We start from the raw sequence: 21097 nt of genomic DNA on the forward strand, positions 1-21097 counted from the left end.
AGTTAGCGTATTTCAGTAAAATGGTTGATAGTCATCATGGTATATATACGCAAGTTAAGAATTGCAACTGTTGTTCATTGAAGCATTGTTTATAATTGCAAAAAAAGTGAAAACAGTGCAAATGTCCAACAGTATAGGGTTAAATAAAATATGGTATATATCCAAATACCTGAGTTCTTTGCAACCATGAAAAAAATGATAATGTAGATCTGTACTTACTGACACTGAAGAGAGTACCCGATACAGTGTTGAGTAAAAAATGCTAGTTACAGAATAATACATATAGTTGTATACTGTTCTGTTAAAAAACAAACATGTAAACAATGTGTATGTTCCTATGGGAATAAGTATGGAAGGAAATTCACTAAAATTCTATCTCTGATATATAGATTTGGGGAAATTTAATTTTATTTTTAACGTTTTTTTTTTCTTATTTGTATTTTCTAATATTTCCATGATGATTATACATTACTCATGTAATTAAAAAATATTGCATATGTGAAGATATATACTTTCTAGGATCAACATTATTTTTTAACTGTATCAAATATCAATTTATAGTCAACCATTTTCCAGGATTCATAAACTGGTTTATTTTTAAAATATAGCTTATCATTTTTGCTAGTTTAAAATTAAACATGTCCAATATAGAAAATGGGAAAGATAAACCAGAAAACAAAAGAAATTAATACAAGTCCATATTCTCATTACCCAATGATAATATCCATTAACAGGAGATTTCGTTACAATTTTTTACCTTTTTCTTTATGATTAATTTTTTAAAAAATTCTTTCAAGTTGATTTTAAAGATTTATTTATTTGAGACGGAGAGAGAGTGAGTGAGGTGAGGGACAGAGGGAGAGGGAGAGAGAGAATCCCAAACAGACTCCCTGCTGAGTGCGATCCCATGAGATCGTGACCTGAACGAACGAGTCAAGATGTTCAATGAACTGAGCCACCCAGGTGCCCCTTTATGATATATTTTTTTTTTAAAGATTTTATTTATTGGGACACCTGGGTGGCTCAGTCGTTAAGCATCTGCCTTCGGCTCAGGTCATGATCTCATGGTCCTGGGATAGAGCCCCACATCGGGCTCCCTGCTCGGCGGGGAGCCTGCTTCTCCCTCTCCCTCTGCTGCTTCCCCTGCTTGTGCACTCTCTCGCTCTGTCAAATAAATAAAAATATAAAGAAAAAAAGATTTTATTTATTTATTTGACAGAGAGAGACACAGCAAGAGAGGGAACACAAGCAGGGGGATTGGGAGAGGGAGAAGCAGGCTTCCCGCCAAGCAGGGAGCCCAACGTGGGGCTCGATCCCAGGACCCTGGGATCATGACCTGAGCCGAAGGCAGACGCTTAACCGACTGAGCCACCCAGGTGCCCCTTTATGATTAATTTTTAATGCAAATAAAAAACTTTCTTGGTTACATAGTGATAATTATAAATATAATATATCCTGTTATATTTAAAAAAAACCTTAATATTACAATATAAAATTTTCTCCTGGTATGAAACTTTGGGTAAACATTTTTAATATGATATAATATTAAAATGAATGGATGTATCATAATTTAATGAACCATTTTACTGGTGTTGGACATTTAACTAATTCACTATTTTCAGCAATTGTGACTAACATTACAACAAACATCTCCATGTATATGTATGTCTTTTTTATACTTATAATTATTTATGTAGGAATCCAGCTACTTGTGTTCAAATTCCAGATCTAATATTTTGCCCTTGAGCAAGTTACTTAAGCTCTGTACATATTACTTTCCTGATCTTTTTTTTTTTTTAAGATTTATTTTTATTTGCGAGAGCAGGAGAGAGCAAGGAGGGGAAGGGTAGAAGGAGAGGGAGAGAATCTCAAGCAGGCTCTGCCCTGAGCACAAGCCTTGCACAGGGCTCCATCTCACAACCCATGAGATCATGACCTGATGTGAAATCACGAGTTGGACACTTAACAGAGTGGGCCAACCAGATACCCCTTACTTCCCTGATCTTTAAATGGCAGTAATTCTAGTATGATCATAAGGTTGTTCTTAGGATTAAATGAATTTGTGGGCATAAAGCATTTAGTTCAGTGTCTGACACATAATGAGCACTCAATAAGTGTTTGCTGTTAAATATGGCCTGAATAATAGTTACTGAATTCATTTATTTAGCACATATATATTAAATGCACTGTATATGCCAGGTATCATCTTAAGCTCTGAGGAGAAAAAATATTTTTATTTTTTAATTTTTATTTTTTAAAGATTTTATTTATTTGAGAGAGAAAGCATGAGAGAGAGAGAGCACAAGTGGGGGGAGGGGCAGCCGGAGAGGGGAAGCAGACTCCCCACTGAGCTGGGAGCCCAACGTGGAGCTCAATCCCAGGACTGAGATCATGACCTGAGCTGAAGGTAGACACTTAATGGACTGAGCCACCCAGGCGCCCCAAGAAAAAATATTTTGATCTGGGTGTTGTTTACCCAGGTGTGTACATAGGGAAAAATTCATTGAGAGGGGGCTTAAGTTTTGTATCCTTTAACTATTTAAGAGTTATATCTCAATTACAAGGAAAATATTTTTTTTAAAGATCCAAAAGAGATGATGGTGACTTGAGTGGTGACAGTGGAGATGATGTAAATACAGGATATGTTTTGAAAGTATAGCTGACAGGTTTTGTGGATGAACTGGACGTAGGGTGTGAAAAAGAGAATGACAAAGGGATGCCTTCAAAATTTAATGACTATGGGGCTGCCTGGGTGGCTCAGTCGTTAAGCGTCTGCCTTTGGCTCAGGTCATGATCCCAGGGTCCTGGGATCGAGTCCCGTGTCGGGCTCCCTGCTCAGTGGGGAGTCTGCTTCTCCCTCTGTCTGCCGCTCCCCCTGCCTGTGTGCGTGCTCTCTCTCTCTCTCTCTCTGGTAAATAAATAAAATCTTAAAAAAAAAAAAAATTTAACGACTATGCAACTGGGTGAATGGTTCGTCATTTATTGAGAATGGGAAACAATGGAAGAAACATTTTGGAAGGGGGATGTGAAGTCACATTTGGTTTGTGACATGTTAAGTTTGGATTCCTATTACACAACCGGGTGCATATGAAATAAGTGGGGAGAAAATAAATCTGGAATTTGGCAGCAAGATCAAGACTGAAGATAATAAATATGAGAGGGATTGCATCTAGATGTTTAAAACTATGAGACTGGCTAAGACTGGCTAAGACCTGTGAATGCAGATACAGAGTGAGAAGAGGTCTAGGTCTGCAGTGAAACTGCTGAGGCACCTCTACACTGAGAGATTTGGTCTAGGACAGTGAGAAGAACAACTGGTAAAGCTGGAGAGAATCTAGAAAGGCATGGTGTCCCAGAGGCCAAGTGAAGAGGGAGCAAGTATTCCACTGTGTCGAATGTTACTGGGAGATAAAGATGGGGACTGAGAACTGACTACTGGATATGGCAAAATCAAAGTCATTGTGCACTTAGCAAGAGTGGTTTTAATGAGGATGAATTTTGACTAGAGTGAGTTCAAGAAATGGTGTGAAGAAAGGGAAACAGAATTAAGACTTTCTGAAGAGGTTTCTTTTTTTTTCCGTCCCATATATGGGGGAAGAGGATAGGGTAGTGGCTGGAGTTATAAATGGAGTCAAAGAGGGTTTAGATCAGAGTAAGAAGAGTAAACATTTATATACAGCGCCAAATTAAGAGCTAACATTAAAGGAAAAAGAAGTATTTTATTCACTGGTTTCCTTTGAAATCAGGTAGGGTATACAACACCTACATCATTTATTTAAAATATTTGGTATGAGAGAAAAAAATCAGTATTTTCAGTGTTTACTACTTACAGAACTCTGTTGTGGTGTGATATCCACAAAAGACACTTTCTTATCTACAGGTGTTAAACGCTGTCTTGGTTTTGGTGTTGGTGCCTAAGATAAATCAATATGTCAAACTAAGTATGATGAACATACACTTAGATAAAACTACAACTATTTTTTCTTTCTTTTTTAAATAAATTCAAAGTCACTGTTACTCACAACAACTAATGTGCTAACAGAGGATGTTGGAGGTACTCTTTGAACAACTTCTGACTCTTCTTTGCGTATAAAATTTCCTAAGTCTTTAATTGTTATAGATCCACTTGGTGGAAGGTAAGCAAATTTCCATTTCAATATAACATGGATGGTTCCTGCAGGATGCTTTTTATGATCTGTTAACTCAAACACTCCTGTCAAGTTACAAAAATACTTTTAATTAATGCTAGAGTGAAGTTTTATTACCATAAGAATTAAAGAAGAACAAAGAACTACCCACAACTTTAAAAATAATTTTGGCTTTTACTCACACCTCAAATGGCTTAGAGAATAAAGACAAAATAATCTATGATAGGTTCATCTCTGAAGCAGACTCCTTTCAGAAGTTAAGGCCTTAGTGATAATACTGATTCCAAGAAGAGAAAATTAACTTATAAATATTTTAATTCACTGAAATTAAATTCAGAGATTATTCAGAATTCTTAGCCTTCCTCTAAGACATTATCTGGATTATAGCTCAAGTATCAACCTCCTTTTGCCTTAAATATTCTTGCAAAAGACTTGTCTCTGTAGAAAAATATATTAAAACTTCACAATTTCAAATAATTTATATATCTAAGGAAGTCTTCCTATTACCACATAATTTTATCATAATTTTAAATATATTTCACTGGGATTTGTTAAATTACTCCAAATTAATAGCAGCACAACAAAAAATGCCCAGAAAATAGACAAACTGCCCAAAACAGTAATAAAAAGTATCACCTAGCTGCAACTGTAATACAGAGTCACAAATTTTAGTCATTATATTCAGGTTTCTTTTCTTTTTTTTTTAAGATATTATTTATTTATTTGAGAGAGGGAGCACGAGTGGGGTGAGGGGCAGGGAGAGAAGCAGGCTCTCCACTGAACAGGGAGCCTGATGCAGGGCTTGATCCCAGGACTTCGGGATCATGACCTGAACTGAAGGCAGACGTTTAACCAACTGAGCCACCCAGGTGCCCCTTTCTTTATAAAAAAGAAAAAACTAAATAGAAATTCTGGAGTTGAAGTTACAATTACTAAAATGAAAAAAAAAAAATCAGTAGAGGGTCTCAATAGGAAATTTGAGCTGGCAGAAGAAAGAATCAGTGAACTTGAATACTGACCAACAGAGCTTATCCAATATGCAGAGAAAAAAATGAAGAAAAATGTACAGAGCTTCAGAGAATGTGGGACACCATTAAACACAAATGTACATGTAATGGGAGTCCAAGAGGGAAGAAAGGGCAGAAAAAAATTGAAGAAATAACAGCAGAAAACTCCCCAAATTTGGTACCTAACAGTACCCTACACATAAAGAAGCTCAACAAATTCTAAGTAGGATAAGCACAGTGGGATCCACATCATAAACATCATAGTCTGTTTAAAGCCATACATAGATACACACATACACACACACACTAAAAAGAAGATATTGAAGATAGTAACAAGTACAAGGGAACCATAATAATAACATTTCTGATTTCTCATTAGAAACAATGCATGCCAGAAATTAGTCACCTGATATACTCAAAGTGCCAAAGAAAAAAATAACTGATGACTAAGAATATATATATGTATTTTTGAAAAGATTATTTATTTATTTATTTGACAGAGAGAGAACACAAGCAGGGGGAGTCGGAGAGGGAGAAGCAGGCTTCCCGCGGAGCAGGAAGCCCGATGTGGGGCTCGATCCCAGAACCCTGGGATCACGACCTGAGCTGAAGGCAGACGCTTAATGACTGAGCCACCCAGGCGCCCCTGACTAAGAATATTATACCCAGCAAGACTATCCTTCAAAAAAATAAAAGCAAAATAAAGACATTCCTAGATAACAATTGAGAGAATTCATTACCAGCTGACCTGAGTTACAAGACATATTAAAGGAAGTTCTTTAGGTTGTAAGGAAGTAATACCAGATCTCAAATCAACACAAAGGAACAGAGACCAATAAAAGTAATCATTTAGGTAATTATGAAAGACAGTATAAATATGTTTTTTGTCATTTCTTCTCTTAACTGACTTAAAAGACAATTGCATAAAACAATAATAGTAAAATTATATTGTTGAACTTAAATAAAGATAAAAAATATATCATCGTAACAGCACAAAGGAGAGAGTGGCAAAGGAGTTATACTGGAGTATGGAAATAACACCAGACAGTAACTCAAATCCATAGGAAGAAATAAAGAATACCAGAAATGGAAAAAAAAAAAGGAATACCAGAAATGGTAACCATGTAAGTTAATGTGAAAGTCTCCTATAATTATAGATATTCTCCCTCTCTTGACTTCTTTAAAAGACAAAAAGTTGGGTGCCTGGGTGGCTCAGATGGTTAAGCATCTGCCTTTGGCTCAGGTCATGATCCCAGGGTCCTGGGATCGAGCCCCGCATCAGGCTCTCTTCTCGGTGGGGAGCCTGCTTCTTCCTCTCCCTCTGCCATTCCCTCCACTTGTGCTCTCTGGCTCTATCTCTCTGTCAAATAAATAAATAAAATCTTAAAAAAAAAAAGACAAAAAGTTATACAATACAATAATTATAACATTGTATTGTTGGATTTATAACAGATATAGGCATTCTTTACATAAATATATGACAATAATAGCACAAAGGAGGGGGAAGGAAATGGAATTATACTGGGGCAGACTTTCTATATTTTGATGGAGTTGTCAGCATTAATTTTAGACTGGTAAGATACATATTGTAATCTGTAGAACAACTACTAAGAAAATAGGAAAAAAACTGTAGGCCCAACGTTTAAGATTATCTGAGAACTTAGGAAGGTTAGTCATATCCATAACTGAAATATAATTTAGGTTTGTTTTTACAATTTCATAGATTCAATAAATATGCTTACCTGAGATACACCTGTCATGTGCCAATGAAATCAGAGGCACATTGACTTTTCCTATATATATATTCTCTTGAGTATCACTATCATCAAATACATAAAAACTCAGAGACTCTGACTTAAGGTATCGATCCAAATCCATATTCATTGGCACAGGGAAACACATATGATCATCAAACTGTGGATCATTGCTACTGGGAATGATGGCTGTATCATGGTCTGCAAAATCAAAAAACTTGTACACAACATATGGGTGTGGCTGAAGGTGGCTTGCTCGGGACTTCAAGTGGCTGCAACATCTGACTGTAATATGAAGTTCATTTAAGTTGCCATCTGTGGAATCAGTAGAACTGAGCTGAGCAGTTTTGGGTGCTTGCTGACTTGACTGGAAAAAAATACATATTTATATTATAGTAATAATACAATGAAAAGATAAATAGCAGCTGCCAAATCCCAAACAAAATAATTTTGTAAATGGACAAAAAGATGTGTATTTACACTTCATAGTGAATTTCTCAGTAAAAGACCTGATTCTTAGTCAAAACTAATATTCCCTAGAACATGTGTGAACAGGTGATCTTAAGCTATTAGCAATAAATATAGATGACTGAGCATACATGTAGAGACTGTTGTTAAAACAAAATAAAACCAAGAATTGATATTCTTTAATTCTATTTAATAACTAAGAGTAAAGTGAACAGATGAGTCCAAAGACAAATGTCCTCTAGTTCACAATTTTATTAAGAGCTAATCCTTCAACCGCTCCAGCTATTGTGATCATAACTCACTGTTATGTAAGAATCCAGTGAATTTGATGCAGCCCACCCAGAGAGATTATTTCATTATATTTGGGTTGGCCCTCATCTTCAATCAATGGTGTTTGGGGACGCAGATACATGGCCTAAGATTATCCAGTAAACTGAAGTTCAACTAATATAAGAAAAAGAGAATAGGGTCAGAGATAAACATTGGACGGCATAAAAAGTTAGGATTGGGAGGACATTTCAGAAGAAAGATGAGTGAAAGGAATTATAATGCAGAACTAGAAGCTACTCTATGGCCCCTTATGGAACTATTGTTCACGTAGTCGGTGCCTAAGTGTTTTTTTTTTATTCTCATGTTAATCCCCATACATTACATCATTAGTTTTAGATGAAGTGTTCCATGATTCATTGTTTGTGCATAACACCCAGTGCTCCATGCAGAATGTGCCCTCCTCAATACCCACCACCAGGCTAACCCATCCTCCCACCCCAGTGCCTAAGTGTTTTAACAAACAATTGCCCTAATTAACTTGTTAAGCCACCATAGCTGATGCCCTGGGACAAAGAAATGTTAGTGTTCCTGGGCCTTGTTTAGTTTAGTGTTGGAGAATTCTCTATTTTCCACAAAGGGGCTCCTCCTTCACTGCATTTCTGAATCTGGATTGAGCATCTGGAACCTTTGACTCCAGCGAAGTTTACTGGAGAAGGCAAAATAGACCCAAACTCATAATGTCCTCAGTAGAGACATCTGGTGGTGTGCAGAGGAGAAAACAGAAGAAACCTGTATTCTGCTATAGAATGCTAAGTGGAATGATTTAAAAAGTACCCCCTCTGCTTCTTACTCCAAATCTACCCACAAAAGCTGGAATTCCAACAAATGACTCACCCAAGCCAGAAAGTGGGAGTCTAAAAACAAACTACAAAACTAAATAAATAGCCTGGTCTATTTTTAATTCTCTTTTCCATTAACAGCATTTCCCAACGTCTGTTCTGAAGAATACTAGTCCAGAAAGATGATCTCTGGGAAACAGGTGTCATTCTTTCTTAAGTTTGGGAATCGATGTTATATTAGTCATGGTTCTTTAACCGAAAATTATAGAAACTAATTCCATCTAGCAAAAACAACAAAAAGAGTCTTTAATGCAAGTCCATATGGTTATTTCATGGAATTGTATAGCAGAAATGTGGGTGGGCCTTAGGAAGGTAAGAGGACTGGAAAACCACCAGAATTTACACTCGATCTAGTGGCCATTTTTCTCTGTATGCTTGCTCATTATTCTTTCTCTCCAGACCCATTTTCTTTCCTTTGCTGGTTAACATGGTAGAAGATGGCTACCCCACAGCTCCCAATTTTACATGTTCCAAGCATAGAGTCTTGCTTTCTCTTGAAAGCAGAATCCGATTGGCTTAACTGGGGTCAGGTGGATACCCCTGAATCATTAGTCATAATTGAGTACAAAGTGGGAGAGAACAGGACCACCAGACATAAATCCCCATAGACTGGGGGTGACAGTGGTCCAAATGAAAAAAGATAATTATGATTTGAGCAGACATTCCAAAATGTTTCAACTATATTTTATCCCTTTGTTACTCAAATGCATACTTGAAGCTTTCCTCTTGGGATTCTTGTTATACATGAGAAGTCAAGGACCCTATTTCACTTTGCTCACTTTAGCACTTTCTGCATTCATTGGATCATGGAATTCTTTTGGAAGTATGGCCATTAAGACTACATGAAACACAGTTTGGGAAATGCTGCTCTGAGGAATTGCATTTAAACTTCCAATTCAGAGTACTGCAATTCTATTTTTCAAAAGTACCCTGGGTTGCACAAGGGAGTTCCTTTGTGGTGATGGAACAGTTCTGAATCTTGCTTGTGGTGGTAGTTACATGAATACATACACATGATAAAACTGCACAGAACTCATAATACGCACACACACACACACACACACACACACGAGTGCATGTAAAAACTGATAAAATCCGAATAAGGTCTGTAGTCTAGTTAATGGTATTGTACCAGTGTCAATTTCCTGGTTTTGATAATGTACTGTAGTTATGTAAGATGTTACAATTGGGAGAAGGGGGGTGAAGGGTACACAGAACTTCTCTGTACTGTTTTTGTACTTCCTGTAAGTCTATAATTATTTCAAAATAAAAAGTTAAAAAGAGTCACTTGATGGCTGTGAAAGAAAATGATTTTGGTTTAAAGCATGACATAAAAAGACATATTATAAAATTTCTGTATCGTAAAAATGTCTTAAAGTCCAACCAGCTCACCCATTGCATTTGCTCTGGCCCCTTATAATTTGATGTTATATATCCCAAAGCCTTTGCTCGTTCTCGATAAAGTCGAATTGCTTGATCCATGGGAATCCGTAATCTGAACCAGTATTCCACCGTGCCAAAATTTGGGATGTCTCCTTTAGTTCCTACAAACCAATGCACAACTCACTGTTAAAATTTTATACTGAGTAAAATAATATATGACTTGCACAAATGATGTGTGATTGGCAAAGAACAGAGCTAAAGAAAATAAAGTTTCTTCTGCAAGTATGAGTTTCATTGTATGTTAAGTATTATTAAAGATCTATGTCAAATTATGTTTGAGATATTCCAATTTATACTATTTCAATCCTTCTAAAATATAAAGAAAAAAACCAAACACTGTATTAAATACTCCACAGATTCTTTTTGATGCTATAGTAGCTTGTTTTTAACAAGTTGTACTCAATGTAGACTGAGAGATACAATATGAAATCTCAAAATTATAAATATGAAATTCCACATCATGATTCAACTTTTGAGTAGTCTTTGGCCCCTTCCCACTTCTCTACTGTGCCACAGGTGCAGGGACAAATGCCATAGCTATGCCAAATATATGCCGGATGTAATTCATACTCGCATGTTTGCCCTGTACACCCTCACTCTTCTTTTCAACTCGGGCAGCTCTTCATCTCTCTTTCTCTTGAAGATTTCCTCTACAGCTCCTGGGGGAATTAAGGGTTCTCTGCTTCCTTCAAAGAGGGGAAGGATATGTCCTCTCATTAGGACACGGATTCCTTTCACATAACTATCTGTTCACCAGTGTATTTCTCCACCCACACTATAAGTTTCTTGAGGGTAAGGACTGTGGTTTCCACTGATATATTCCTACCAGGGGGACTAGTATACAATGGTACTCAACATTTGTTGAATAGATGATATTCTATACATAAACTTTCCTGAGCATACCATATTATTAAAACTATTTCCCCATTCTCTTCTACTTCATCAATTTCTTTCTCACTAAGGGATCATTCTCATCAACATACAAACATGATTGAGATCTGCTATCATTAAAAAAAAAAAAGTTCTAAAATGAGAATATTAATGGATACACATATTTGCTTGTATATGCTTAAAATTTCTTTGGGAGAATTTGCAACCTTTGGTGAGGGGTTCCAGGGTAGCTAAGGGACAGGGTAGCTGAGGGAATAGGAGAGAGAGATTTTATAGTATAAACTTTTACACCTTTTGATTTGTGAATCATGTAAATAATATGTTAACCCCGTGATCGATCAATCAATAAATAAAATCCCTCCCCAGAAGCTAAGTCACCCTCTTTTCTTTCTTTTTTTTTTTTTTAAGATTTTTATTTATTTATTAGAGAGAGAGAGTACAAGTAGGCAGAGAGGCAGGCAGAGGGAGAGGGAGAAGCAGGCTTCCCGCTGAGCAGGGAGCCCGATGTGGGGCTCGATCCCAGGACCCTGGGATCATGACCTGAGCCGAAGGCAGCCGCTTAACCGACTGAGCCACCCAGGCGCCCCACCCTCTTTTCTTCTTGAAATGGTTTCTTTACTTGGCCTCTTTTGGAAGTATGGCCATTAAGGATACTGTATGCTCTTGGCTTGCCTTTTAAATAACTGGCCACTCTTTAGTTTCCTTTGCTGGTGTCTTGTCTTCTTCCTGAACTCTAAACTGTGTGGTTTTCCAAGGCTCAGTCCTTGGCCACTTTCTCCCCTTTGTGTACATTCACTATATGATATTACCTAGGCCAAACGCTTAAAATAGATTCCATATGGTAATGACTCCTCCTTTCATATGTTTATCCCTGACCTTCCGGCTAGGGCTAGTGTATCCAACTGCCCACATGCCATTTCCACTTGGCTGTCCAACAGGCAGCCAGTCTTAACTTGTTAAACAAAATTCTTGATTTTCTTCCTCAGATTTGTTCCTTTCCCAGGCCTATCTCAATAAATGGGCTCATGATTCTCCTTGTTGTGCATGCCAGAAATTCTTGTCTTCTCCATTACCTTCATTACTCTCCATTTGATTGATAAGCAAGTCTTAAAGTTAATCAAACATAAACTGAAAATAACCACTTCTTGTCACTCTTCTCATTACCATCTTAATCCAAGCCACTATCATCTTTCCACAGATTAATGCAATAGCCTCATAATGGTCCTAGTTTTCCCTCTTGGCCCCGACAGACTGTTTTTCCCCAGCACCCAGGCTGATTTTTTAAAACCTATGTGTGATCCCGTCACTTACCTCCTCAAAACTCTCCAATGGGTTTCATCACTCAGAGAAAAAAAAATCCATTTGCCTCACCATGACCTACAAGTTTCTAGAGCATGATCTGGTCCTTACATTGTTTTTTTTTTTGTGTGTGTGTGTGTGTGTGTGTTTTAAAGTGTACTTTCCTTTTTTTTTTTTTAAAGTTTTTATTTAAATTCCAGTTAGTTAACATACAGTGTAATATTAATTTCAGGAACAATTTAGCGATTCAACACTTCCATACATCACTCAGGGCTCATCACCAACAAGTACCCTCCTTAATCCCCATCACTTATTTCCCTATCCCCACCCACCTCCCTTCTGGTAACCAGCAGTTTGTTTCTCTAGAGTTAAGAGTCTGTTTCTTGGTTTGCCATCCCCCTCCCCTTTTTTTCCCCCTTTGTTCATTTGTTTTGTTTCTTAAATTCCAAATATGAGTGAAATCATATGGTATTTGCCTTTCTCTGACTGACTTTGCGAAGTCATCCTTCTATTGCTTTAATCACATTTCTGCTTTAGCCACTGGCCTTCTTGCTGTTCATCCAACATGTCATGTTTGTCCCTCCACCTTAGTACTTGCTGTTACCTCTGCATGAAACATTCTTCCCCCGGATCCTGTCATGGATCTTTACTCAGGTCTTTATCACTGTCAACCACCAGGGATGTCCTTATCTGAATTAGCAACCTTCCAACTCTCTCATTAGCCTGTTCATTTTTCTTCATCTGATGAAATATGTATTTGTTTTATGGCCTGTCTTCCCCTCTAGAAGGTAAGCTACATGATGGCAGGGGTTCTGTCTGTCTTACTTAGCAGTGACCACTGTATTTCCAATGCCTAGTAACAGCAATAACATAAGCTCTTAAAAAATATTTGATGAATGTACTACAACTAATGTTTAATCAAAAAAGGGTATTAATATCGCAAATAAATATTTGCACTTATAAACTTTTAAAAAATTAATAGCCATTGCAATTGACATCACCAATGACATTTCGGATAGTCCAATCAACTGTGGGCAGATCAATTAGGGGACACTGTCCCACCCTCAAGGCATCTTGAATCCCTAGGAGAAGACAGTAATGTAGAATACCATATTAATATATAAACCAAATTAGTGATTCAAATATCCAAAGCTTATAAGATTGTACTTACCAACCAAACTTGCTGTGCAAAATATTCGACCACTTTTTTCTAGAATTTCATGGAATCTCAACTGACCTGCCGCAATTGTTTCATAATCTGTGCTGTAAGCTTGGTGGACCTCAAGAGTGATAGTATTCTTCTGAATATATTGTAAAAATAAGTCATTAACATGAACGAGATATTGAGAAGTGAAGTTATATTCTGGGTGAAGGCCTTGCACTATGGGAGTTGTCTGTAGCTCAAAATCATAGAAAGCATAGGTACAGAAAGTGACAGGCTCTTTATCTCCAGATGCCTGTAAAACTTCAGAAGAAAAGGTTACTTTGTTGATATGGATTTCAAATAGGTTTTCGCCTCGTTCTAAGTGAACGGTTTCATCAAATTCATCAACGGAGTCATCTGGCGTGATTTCTGGTTTAAATTTATACTGCTTGGTGCCATAGGCAATATCCTTTAATTGGGCTGCAAGAGAAGACACACAGTTTAGATATTTTTAAATATTGACATATGAAGATACAAACTGGCTTTTGAAGTGGTATGAAGTCTTAACTGCTTTTGTGAAGAGTCTCAGTCTTAAATTCTATGACTACACTGTTTTTCTGTGAGTAATGTTGTATTCTACAAAAATTCATCCTTTGTTTTGACATCACTTATTAACAACAAAATTACAACTCAAGTTATAATACAGCCTGTACCAGGGGAAAGGAAAAAGAAAAAAGAAAAAAAGGCTTTTGAATGAACAGCTGAGGTAAATATTTGGATTCTCCTTATTCCTCTGCTTCTGCTTTATTATATTCTCTCCTTTAAAGTCAGTTTCTCTTTCCACTGGCTCCTTCCCTTCAGCTTATTAAAATATCCGCTTTTCTACTTTTGGGGTGATGGATATGTTTATTGCCTTGATTGTGGTGATGGTTTCACAGTGTAGCCATGGGCCCAAACTCACCAAGCTGTATGCCTCAAATATGTGCAGTTTTAAAGTATGTTAATTGTACCTCCATAAAGCTGCTTTTTAAACAGATATATCTCTTTCTAGATACACATTTTATCCCCATGTTACATCCAAATTTCTGGAAAAAGTAATGTATGCTTGTGTCTACAACTCCTCATCTAACAGACACTCTTCAACCTCCTCCAAAGAGTATCTGCCCTACTTTTCTCATGAAACTGCTCCAGAAAAGGTCACCAATAATGAATTAATTGTTAGATGGAATAGACTTTGGTTCTTTTTTTTTTTTTTTTAAAGATTTTATTTATTTATTTGAGACAGAGAGAATGAGAGAGACAGAGAGCACATGAGAGGGGGGAGGGTCAGAGGGAGAAGCAGGCTCCCTGCCGAGCAGGGAGCCCGATGCGGGACTCGATCCAGGGACTCCAGGATCATGACCTGAGCCGAAGGCAGTCGCTTAACCAACTGAGCCACCCAGGCGCCCTAGACTTTGGTTCTTGTATCACTTGATTTCTTTGCTTCCTTGACATTGATGGTCACTTTCCCTTTTATGAACCTCTGTCCTACTTTGGTTTCCATGTCATCAGCTGCCCTGCTTCTCCTTCTACCTCTCTTGTTTTTTTAAGGGGTTTTTCTTTTTCTCATAGTTTGCTGGGGGCCCGGTTTTTATCCTCTTGTTAGTCTACATATTCTTATGGGTAACCTCCATCTTTTATGACTTCTGCTACTATCAATATGCAAAGACTCTCCTTTTTCCACTTTTAATTCAGATTTATTTCCTGAACTCCAGACCCATACATCTCATGGCTTGCTGGGCCCACTGTCTAGATATCCCCTAGCTACATCAAACTCAACATATCCAAAATAGAATAGAGCCAATGTAGAGTATTCTCTTCTAGTTATTTCTGTACTCTGAATCTCAAGTGCTGGTATTAGCATTCATCCAGTTGCCTAAGCTTGTTGCTACAGAATCGTTCTAGTTTCTCTTTCTCTTAACTGTCCCCACATCCATAGGGTCACTACTATTCAACACTGTCTCCTAAGTCTTTCCAAGTTTGTCCCTGTCCATTCTCTGTCCACTAATGCTACCTCACCTACATTCCCAGTGTTTACTACCCAGATTATTATGGCACCCGAAGTGCTTCCTTCCTTCAAATCTTATAACTATAGCATAATCTCCAAAATGTAGTTCTGGGTGTATTACTGCCTACCTTAAAAATTGCTTAGTGGTTTTCAGGTTATTAAGTTTCAAACTCTTCAAGGTGGCAAACAGGGCCTTCATGATTTGGCTCCTCCCAGCCTTACCTGGAGAGATTCTCCTCCTTTTACTAATTATGAGTTCCAATTAGATAGATCTGGGTGCAGTTTTGCAAATGAAAGGCAGTGCTTCACATTTAGGGCATTTTTACCTGCATCCTCTATCATCTGGAATGCCTTTCATTGCTTTTCCTTAGTGGTGAATTCTGTCATCTTTAAAGATGCCACACCTACTTTGTGGAGTCTTCTCTGAATCTTCAGGTTTAAATACGCATTCTCTCCTCAATGTTTCCTTGGTATCTTTTGCATTTTCCTAGCTTCACACTCTTCATGGTCAAGTATAACTGTCTATGTATGTGCTCTTTCTTTTAAAAAAATATTTTATTTACTTATTTGAGAGAGAGAGAGAGAGTGAGCGAACGAGCATGAGCAGGGGGGAGGACCAAGAGGGAGAGGGAGAAGGAGAAGTAGAATCCCCGCTGAGCGTGGAGCCTGAGGCGGGCAGGGGCGGCAGACATGACAACGCAGGGAGATCCCAGGACCCGATGAGATCACGATCCGAGTCGAAGTCAGACGCTTAACCTACTGAGCCACCCAGGCTCAGCACATAGGATAGCTATGTGCTCCATCTTATGAGTTCCTTGAGGATGGTACCTGAGCTTTTTTCTTTTTTCCTATTTGGATTCTCCCTGCCTAGCACATTGTTTAGGATGCATCAAGAGCCTGAGCATGTTTAAGGAATCAATCAATGAATTTAGGGGACAGACGAAATATGTTGGTGAAGATTTAGTAAGACTAAAAGCGATGAAAATCCCAAACTATGTGATCTCCTTGTTATTCAGGAAAATTCAATTAAGCAAATTTTTATTGAGTTCTACTTGAAATAAAAGGTATATACTGCTCTTTGACTTTTAGAAAACACTGTTCGGGCAGATAAAGATATTTATTGAACCCTTCTACTTAAAGCAGTGGTTCTCAAAGTGTGCTTTGGGAACCCTGAGGGTCCCTGAAACTGCTCTGAAGGTTTGTGAGGTCAAACTATTTTTAAAATAATCCTGACATGTCACTTGCCTTTTTCATTCTTATTCTCTCACAGGTGTTTAATGGAGTTCCCCAGACTACATAATGTGTGGTATCATAACAGGCTGAATGCAGAAGCAGGTCTAAAAACCCAGCTGTTTTCTATTAAGGTATACACCAAAAAGTTTGCAAAGACGTCAAACAACTAAAAAAATGTAAAACAATTTAAAACAATGTCACTCTTCTCACTATTTTTTTTTTTGTATGGAAAGTACAGCTTTTAAAAAATAAATACTGTAATTTATGTTAACATGTAATGGGTTTATTATTATTTTAGCATGACGTAAAATAAATATTTTCAAAATTTCTCTTTTAATCCTTAGTATGGTAAGTAGAACCCATATAAGCAAGAGGACTTTGGGATCCTCAGTAATTTTTAAGAGTGTAAAATTACTGCTGGCATCAATCATTCGAATTAAACATTGTATGGCAGGGGACATGAAAGAAAAACTCAGTACTTAGCCTCACAGAATTTATATTGCAGTCACAGGGAATATGCAAAACTCCAACAGTGAAGAACACTTACATAATATAATGCCCACACATATTTTTTGAGTACATAAGAGGAAAAATGGGAAGTACTAAGTCTAGTGTTTTTCAAAGTATAGTTTTGCACCTGCATCTGAATCACTCGGAGTTATTTCTAAATATATAGAATCATGGACCCCCAGATCTCTAGGGGTAGGTCCCAGGAAGCTACATTTGAAACAAGTTCCTCATGTGATTTTCATGCTTGCTCAATTCTGGAAACCACTGCAAGGACATTTCAAGTAGAGGAATGGCTAGGAGTGATGGGAGCCAGCTTCCTGGCAGAGGCATGCATTGCATTTGGTTAGATTTCCAAGCAGGGTAAAAAGGGTATATGTTGGGTAAAAAGGAGGCTCAGGTGGAGCAAAGGTACAGTGACAGGACTGAGAAAGGTGAATCTGACAAAGAGCAAGCAGACTTGTTTGGATGAGATACATAGCTTGCTTAGAAGAGAAATGAGGAACGGGGTGGTGAAGTTAGTTCTGCGGTACTCCATAAAGTACTCTGAAATTTTGCCTGCAATACTGAATTTGGAAAGCAATAGAAAATTACTAAAAATTCTTGAGTAGAAAAGAATCAGATAAAAACAACCTTTCTGGTAAATTCTCATTACAGTTCTGAATTAGAAAAAAACAGAGCGAAAAGAAATCATGAATGTAGATTTGGATGACATTTTCAACTCCCGTAAAATCCGTTCACCTAGGTACTGTGGACAAAGAATTGTACCTTCTAGTTTCTGAATGCGTGCAGCTCTGCTATCAAGAAGATGAACATATTGTTCCACTTTGAGTTCATAATCTTGCTGCAAATTTTCCATCTTCTGGGTCACTGCTTCAACTTCCATCTAAAAAATATGAGATAACAAGTTTCAATACTTAGGATTAGTTCCATTTTCATTTTTTAAAGCAACTCTGACTCAAGCATTTCCTAGATCCTGGGGATCTCAGGAGCTGTAAACCGTGATTTTCTGACCTCAAATAGCTTACAGTTTAGAAAACTATGCTTGGCAATGTTCTAAATCAGAAACAAAATTAACAAGACCCCAGATTCCTTCTCCTGGGGGTAGTTTTCCTGTTTGTTAAAGGCTAAGATAACATGTGGTTGTGGCAGGAGAGCTACGATGCATTCGCACGATGTGCTAATACCAGCACAGGTAAATTCATGGCTGCTGTTTCTGCTCTAAAACCAGGGCCTTTAAAGAATTATTTGTTTTTGGGCGCCTGGGTGGCTCAGTTGGTTAAGCGACTGCCTTCGGCTCAGGTCATGACCCTGGAGTCCCGGGATCGAGTCCCGCATCGGGCTCCCTGCTCGGCGGGGAGTCTGCTTCTCCCTCTGACCCTCCCCCTCTCATGCTCTCTCTCTCTCTCTCTCATTCTCGCTCTCAAATAAATAAATAAAATCTTTAAAAAAAAATTATTTGTTTTTAAACTATTTACTCTAAGCACCTAGTTACAAGGCCAAATTCCAGCCATGTGGTAATACATGGTAAGAGATTATAACCGATGATAATACATAATACTGCTTAGAAAAGTAAATCATCAGTAGAATATCATAGGAAGCCTGTTCTCCTGTCTTCGTGCAGCCCATTACCTGATAATCTTTATTAATTTTATGTTGCATAATCAGCATGTTTCGCGTCTTTTCAAGTTCTTGCACTGTTTCTGCATGAGTTGCTTGTAGCTCTCTCATGGAGTGTTCTAGATCTTTGTTAATTTTATTGTCTACTTTCTCTAAAAAGGAAAGGTCTCCATTTTTTTGTGATTTCTGAGCCTAAAACAAAAACATGTTTTATTACTGAAATAACAGTTTCTAAAACGTATCATGTGAATTAATATAGATATAGCAAGGAATAATCATTAATTAAAAACATATATTTCCATTTTCCATCAGGAACAAAACCATCCTGATACAGAAAATATATGTGGATAGTCATCTGGAACGATTACAGAGAATTCAAAAAACACTTTATTACTTCATGACATAAAGAAGAATCATGTACCTTTATTTCCATTTCTTCAACTGATTAAAAGCTACACTGTGTTGATCTAAAGGGAAAGAAATGTATTTTCTCGTGTCTTCTTATAAATAACAGAATATCCTAGGACTGAAAAATATCTTCTGGTAACATTTATAATTCAATATTTAAGATAATAGGGTGTACCAAGGTCTCTTAGTACAGAAAATTATTGATTAGTTTTATAGTGAGGCGTGTAAAAGTGAAATGTTTGTTACAGTTGGAGAAAGTGCTTTAAATAAGAGTTTTTGAGGTCTATTTTAATGTAATTTTGATGTCATTATGAAATATGTATATGCTGTAACTGTCACCTGACCACTTTCCTGAATAATTCATTCTCCAAGTATAAGGGTTACAGACAAGGGTCATCATTATGCTGAAACAGTTATATGTAGACATGAAATTCATGGTGAAGTTCAGAAAGTTACCTTTATAAGCAGGAGAGCTTCACTCAATTCATCAGCATTAATATCACTCTCCTGCAAAAGACAAAGTAAAAGCTCACAATGAGATATTAATGGAAAGTACAAGAGACATTCCAACTATGCAGATTATCCTCATGGAGCATAAACTGCCTGATACCATGAATTAAGAAACTAAGTATAAGAGACATTCCAACTATTCAGAATCTCCCCTGAAGTGTAAACTGCTTAATAACCATGAATTAAGAAACTAAGTAATACATTTGTAATCTTTTGCTTTGCAGCATAGTTTCCTCCTGGCATAAAATATTGAGATAAAAATTTGGCGTTTATTTCCTAAATAAGAAAATAGTTCACCTGGTTGTAAAACTTCAGGTGGTGTTTAAGGTCATCAAGTTGCTGCTTTTGTTCCAGATACTGTAACTGTAGTTCTCTGTTTTCTTGAATGAGTTTGTCATTTTGGTCTTAAAAATAAAGTTGATACAATTAGAAAGGTAAGAGAGCATGAGGCATAAGAACGCATTTAAAATTAATTTAATTCCTGATACACACCAAGCTTGAACTAGTATTGCTCTGGTCAGAGAGGAAATTGTGCTAGCACCTAGACAAAGGCAGTGAGAGAATGAGGCACAAAGGAACACTATCATGTGTCTACCATATGATCCAGTTGCTTATCAAAAACTGAAGACTTAAGTTCACAGCATTAATACAAGGAAATTGTGGCCTCTGGGACTTCAAAGGAACATTCTATCTAAATACCTAAGAAAATATGTTTCTAAATCTATGATTTTTACTTACTTATTAAGGGTCCTGAAAGGCATGCAAAAAAATTTGTTTTTGTCTTTTAGTGTTTTAATTGACTTCCTTAAGTTTTCTTTTCCCAATTTAGCATAAAGTCCTTTTATTAAAACAACATAATTTCTCTGGTAATAACTAAACCCATAATTTTAATCAACTACACTTTGAACAAATCTGTTAAGATAGGAGAAATGGATTCTCAGCCAGTGCGCATGGTAGCATCAGTAATAATTAATGTGTGCTCTTTATTCATTGAGTTCGTGCTGTTAATTGGTAGGACATGGACCCAGAGCTCTTGTTAAGGAGTAGAGATAGGTTACGTTCGCCCAGGCACTCATTCGCCTGAACCCATAAGCAACAGCACAGGGTAGAGCTACAGGAGACAGTAAATCCATAAAGAGACTAATTTTTTACTCCCTGCATTAAACATATGCTTAACTTAAAAGAAAAAAAAAAAGCTAGCTACCAAATTTATTCTTGAGTTTTAGCAATTTATCCTCTAGTATAACCTTTTTTTTTTTTTTAAAGATTTTATTTATTTATTCATGAGAGACAGAGAGAGAGAGAGAGAGAGAGAGAGAGAGAGAGAGAAGCAGGCTCCCAAGGAGCAGGGAGCCCAATGCGGGGATCATGACCTGAGCCGAAGGCAGACGCTTAACCATCTGAGCCACCCAGGCGCCCTCTAGTATAACCTTTTAACCTTCAACAGAG

General features: G+C 37.3%; 1 protein-coding gene across 1 annotated transcript in view; it reads right to left on the bottom strand.

Moving 5' to 3' along the window:
• LOC110594163 (protein fantom) overlaps window positions 1-21097 on the bottom strand; it is an 83836-nt gene that overhangs the window by 34483 nt on the left and 28256 nt on the right. The window contains exons 8-17 of the mRNA XM_044922057.1: window positions 19946-20052; window positions 19595-19645; window positions 18743-18922; window positions 17879-17996; window positions 13417-13803; window positions 9939-10090; window positions 7788-7821; window positions 6898-7110; window positions 4023-4213; window positions 3831-3914 (exon numbers count right to left, since the gene is read on the bottom strand). Of these exons, the coding sequence (XP_044777992.1) occupies window positions 3831-3914; window positions 4023-4213; window positions 6898-7110; window positions 7788-7821; window positions 9939-10090; window positions 13417-13803; window positions 17879-17996; window positions 18743-18922; window positions 19595-19645; window positions 19946-20052 (1517 nt within the window). The remainder of the gene's footprint in view (window positions 1-3830; window positions 3915-4022; window positions 4214-6897; window positions 7111-7787; window positions 7822-9938; window positions 10091-13416; window positions 13804-17878; window positions 17997-18742; window positions 18923-19594; window positions 19646-19945; window positions 20053-21097) is intronic.

This window comes from Neomonachus schauinslandi, chromosome 16, assembly GCF_002201575.2.
Source record: "Neomonachus schauinslandi chromosome 16, ASM220157v2, whole genome shotgun sequence".
Taxonomy (NCBI): domain Eukaryota; kingdom Metazoa; phylum Chordata; class Mammalia; order Carnivora; family Phocidae; genus Neomonachus; species Neomonachus schauinslandi.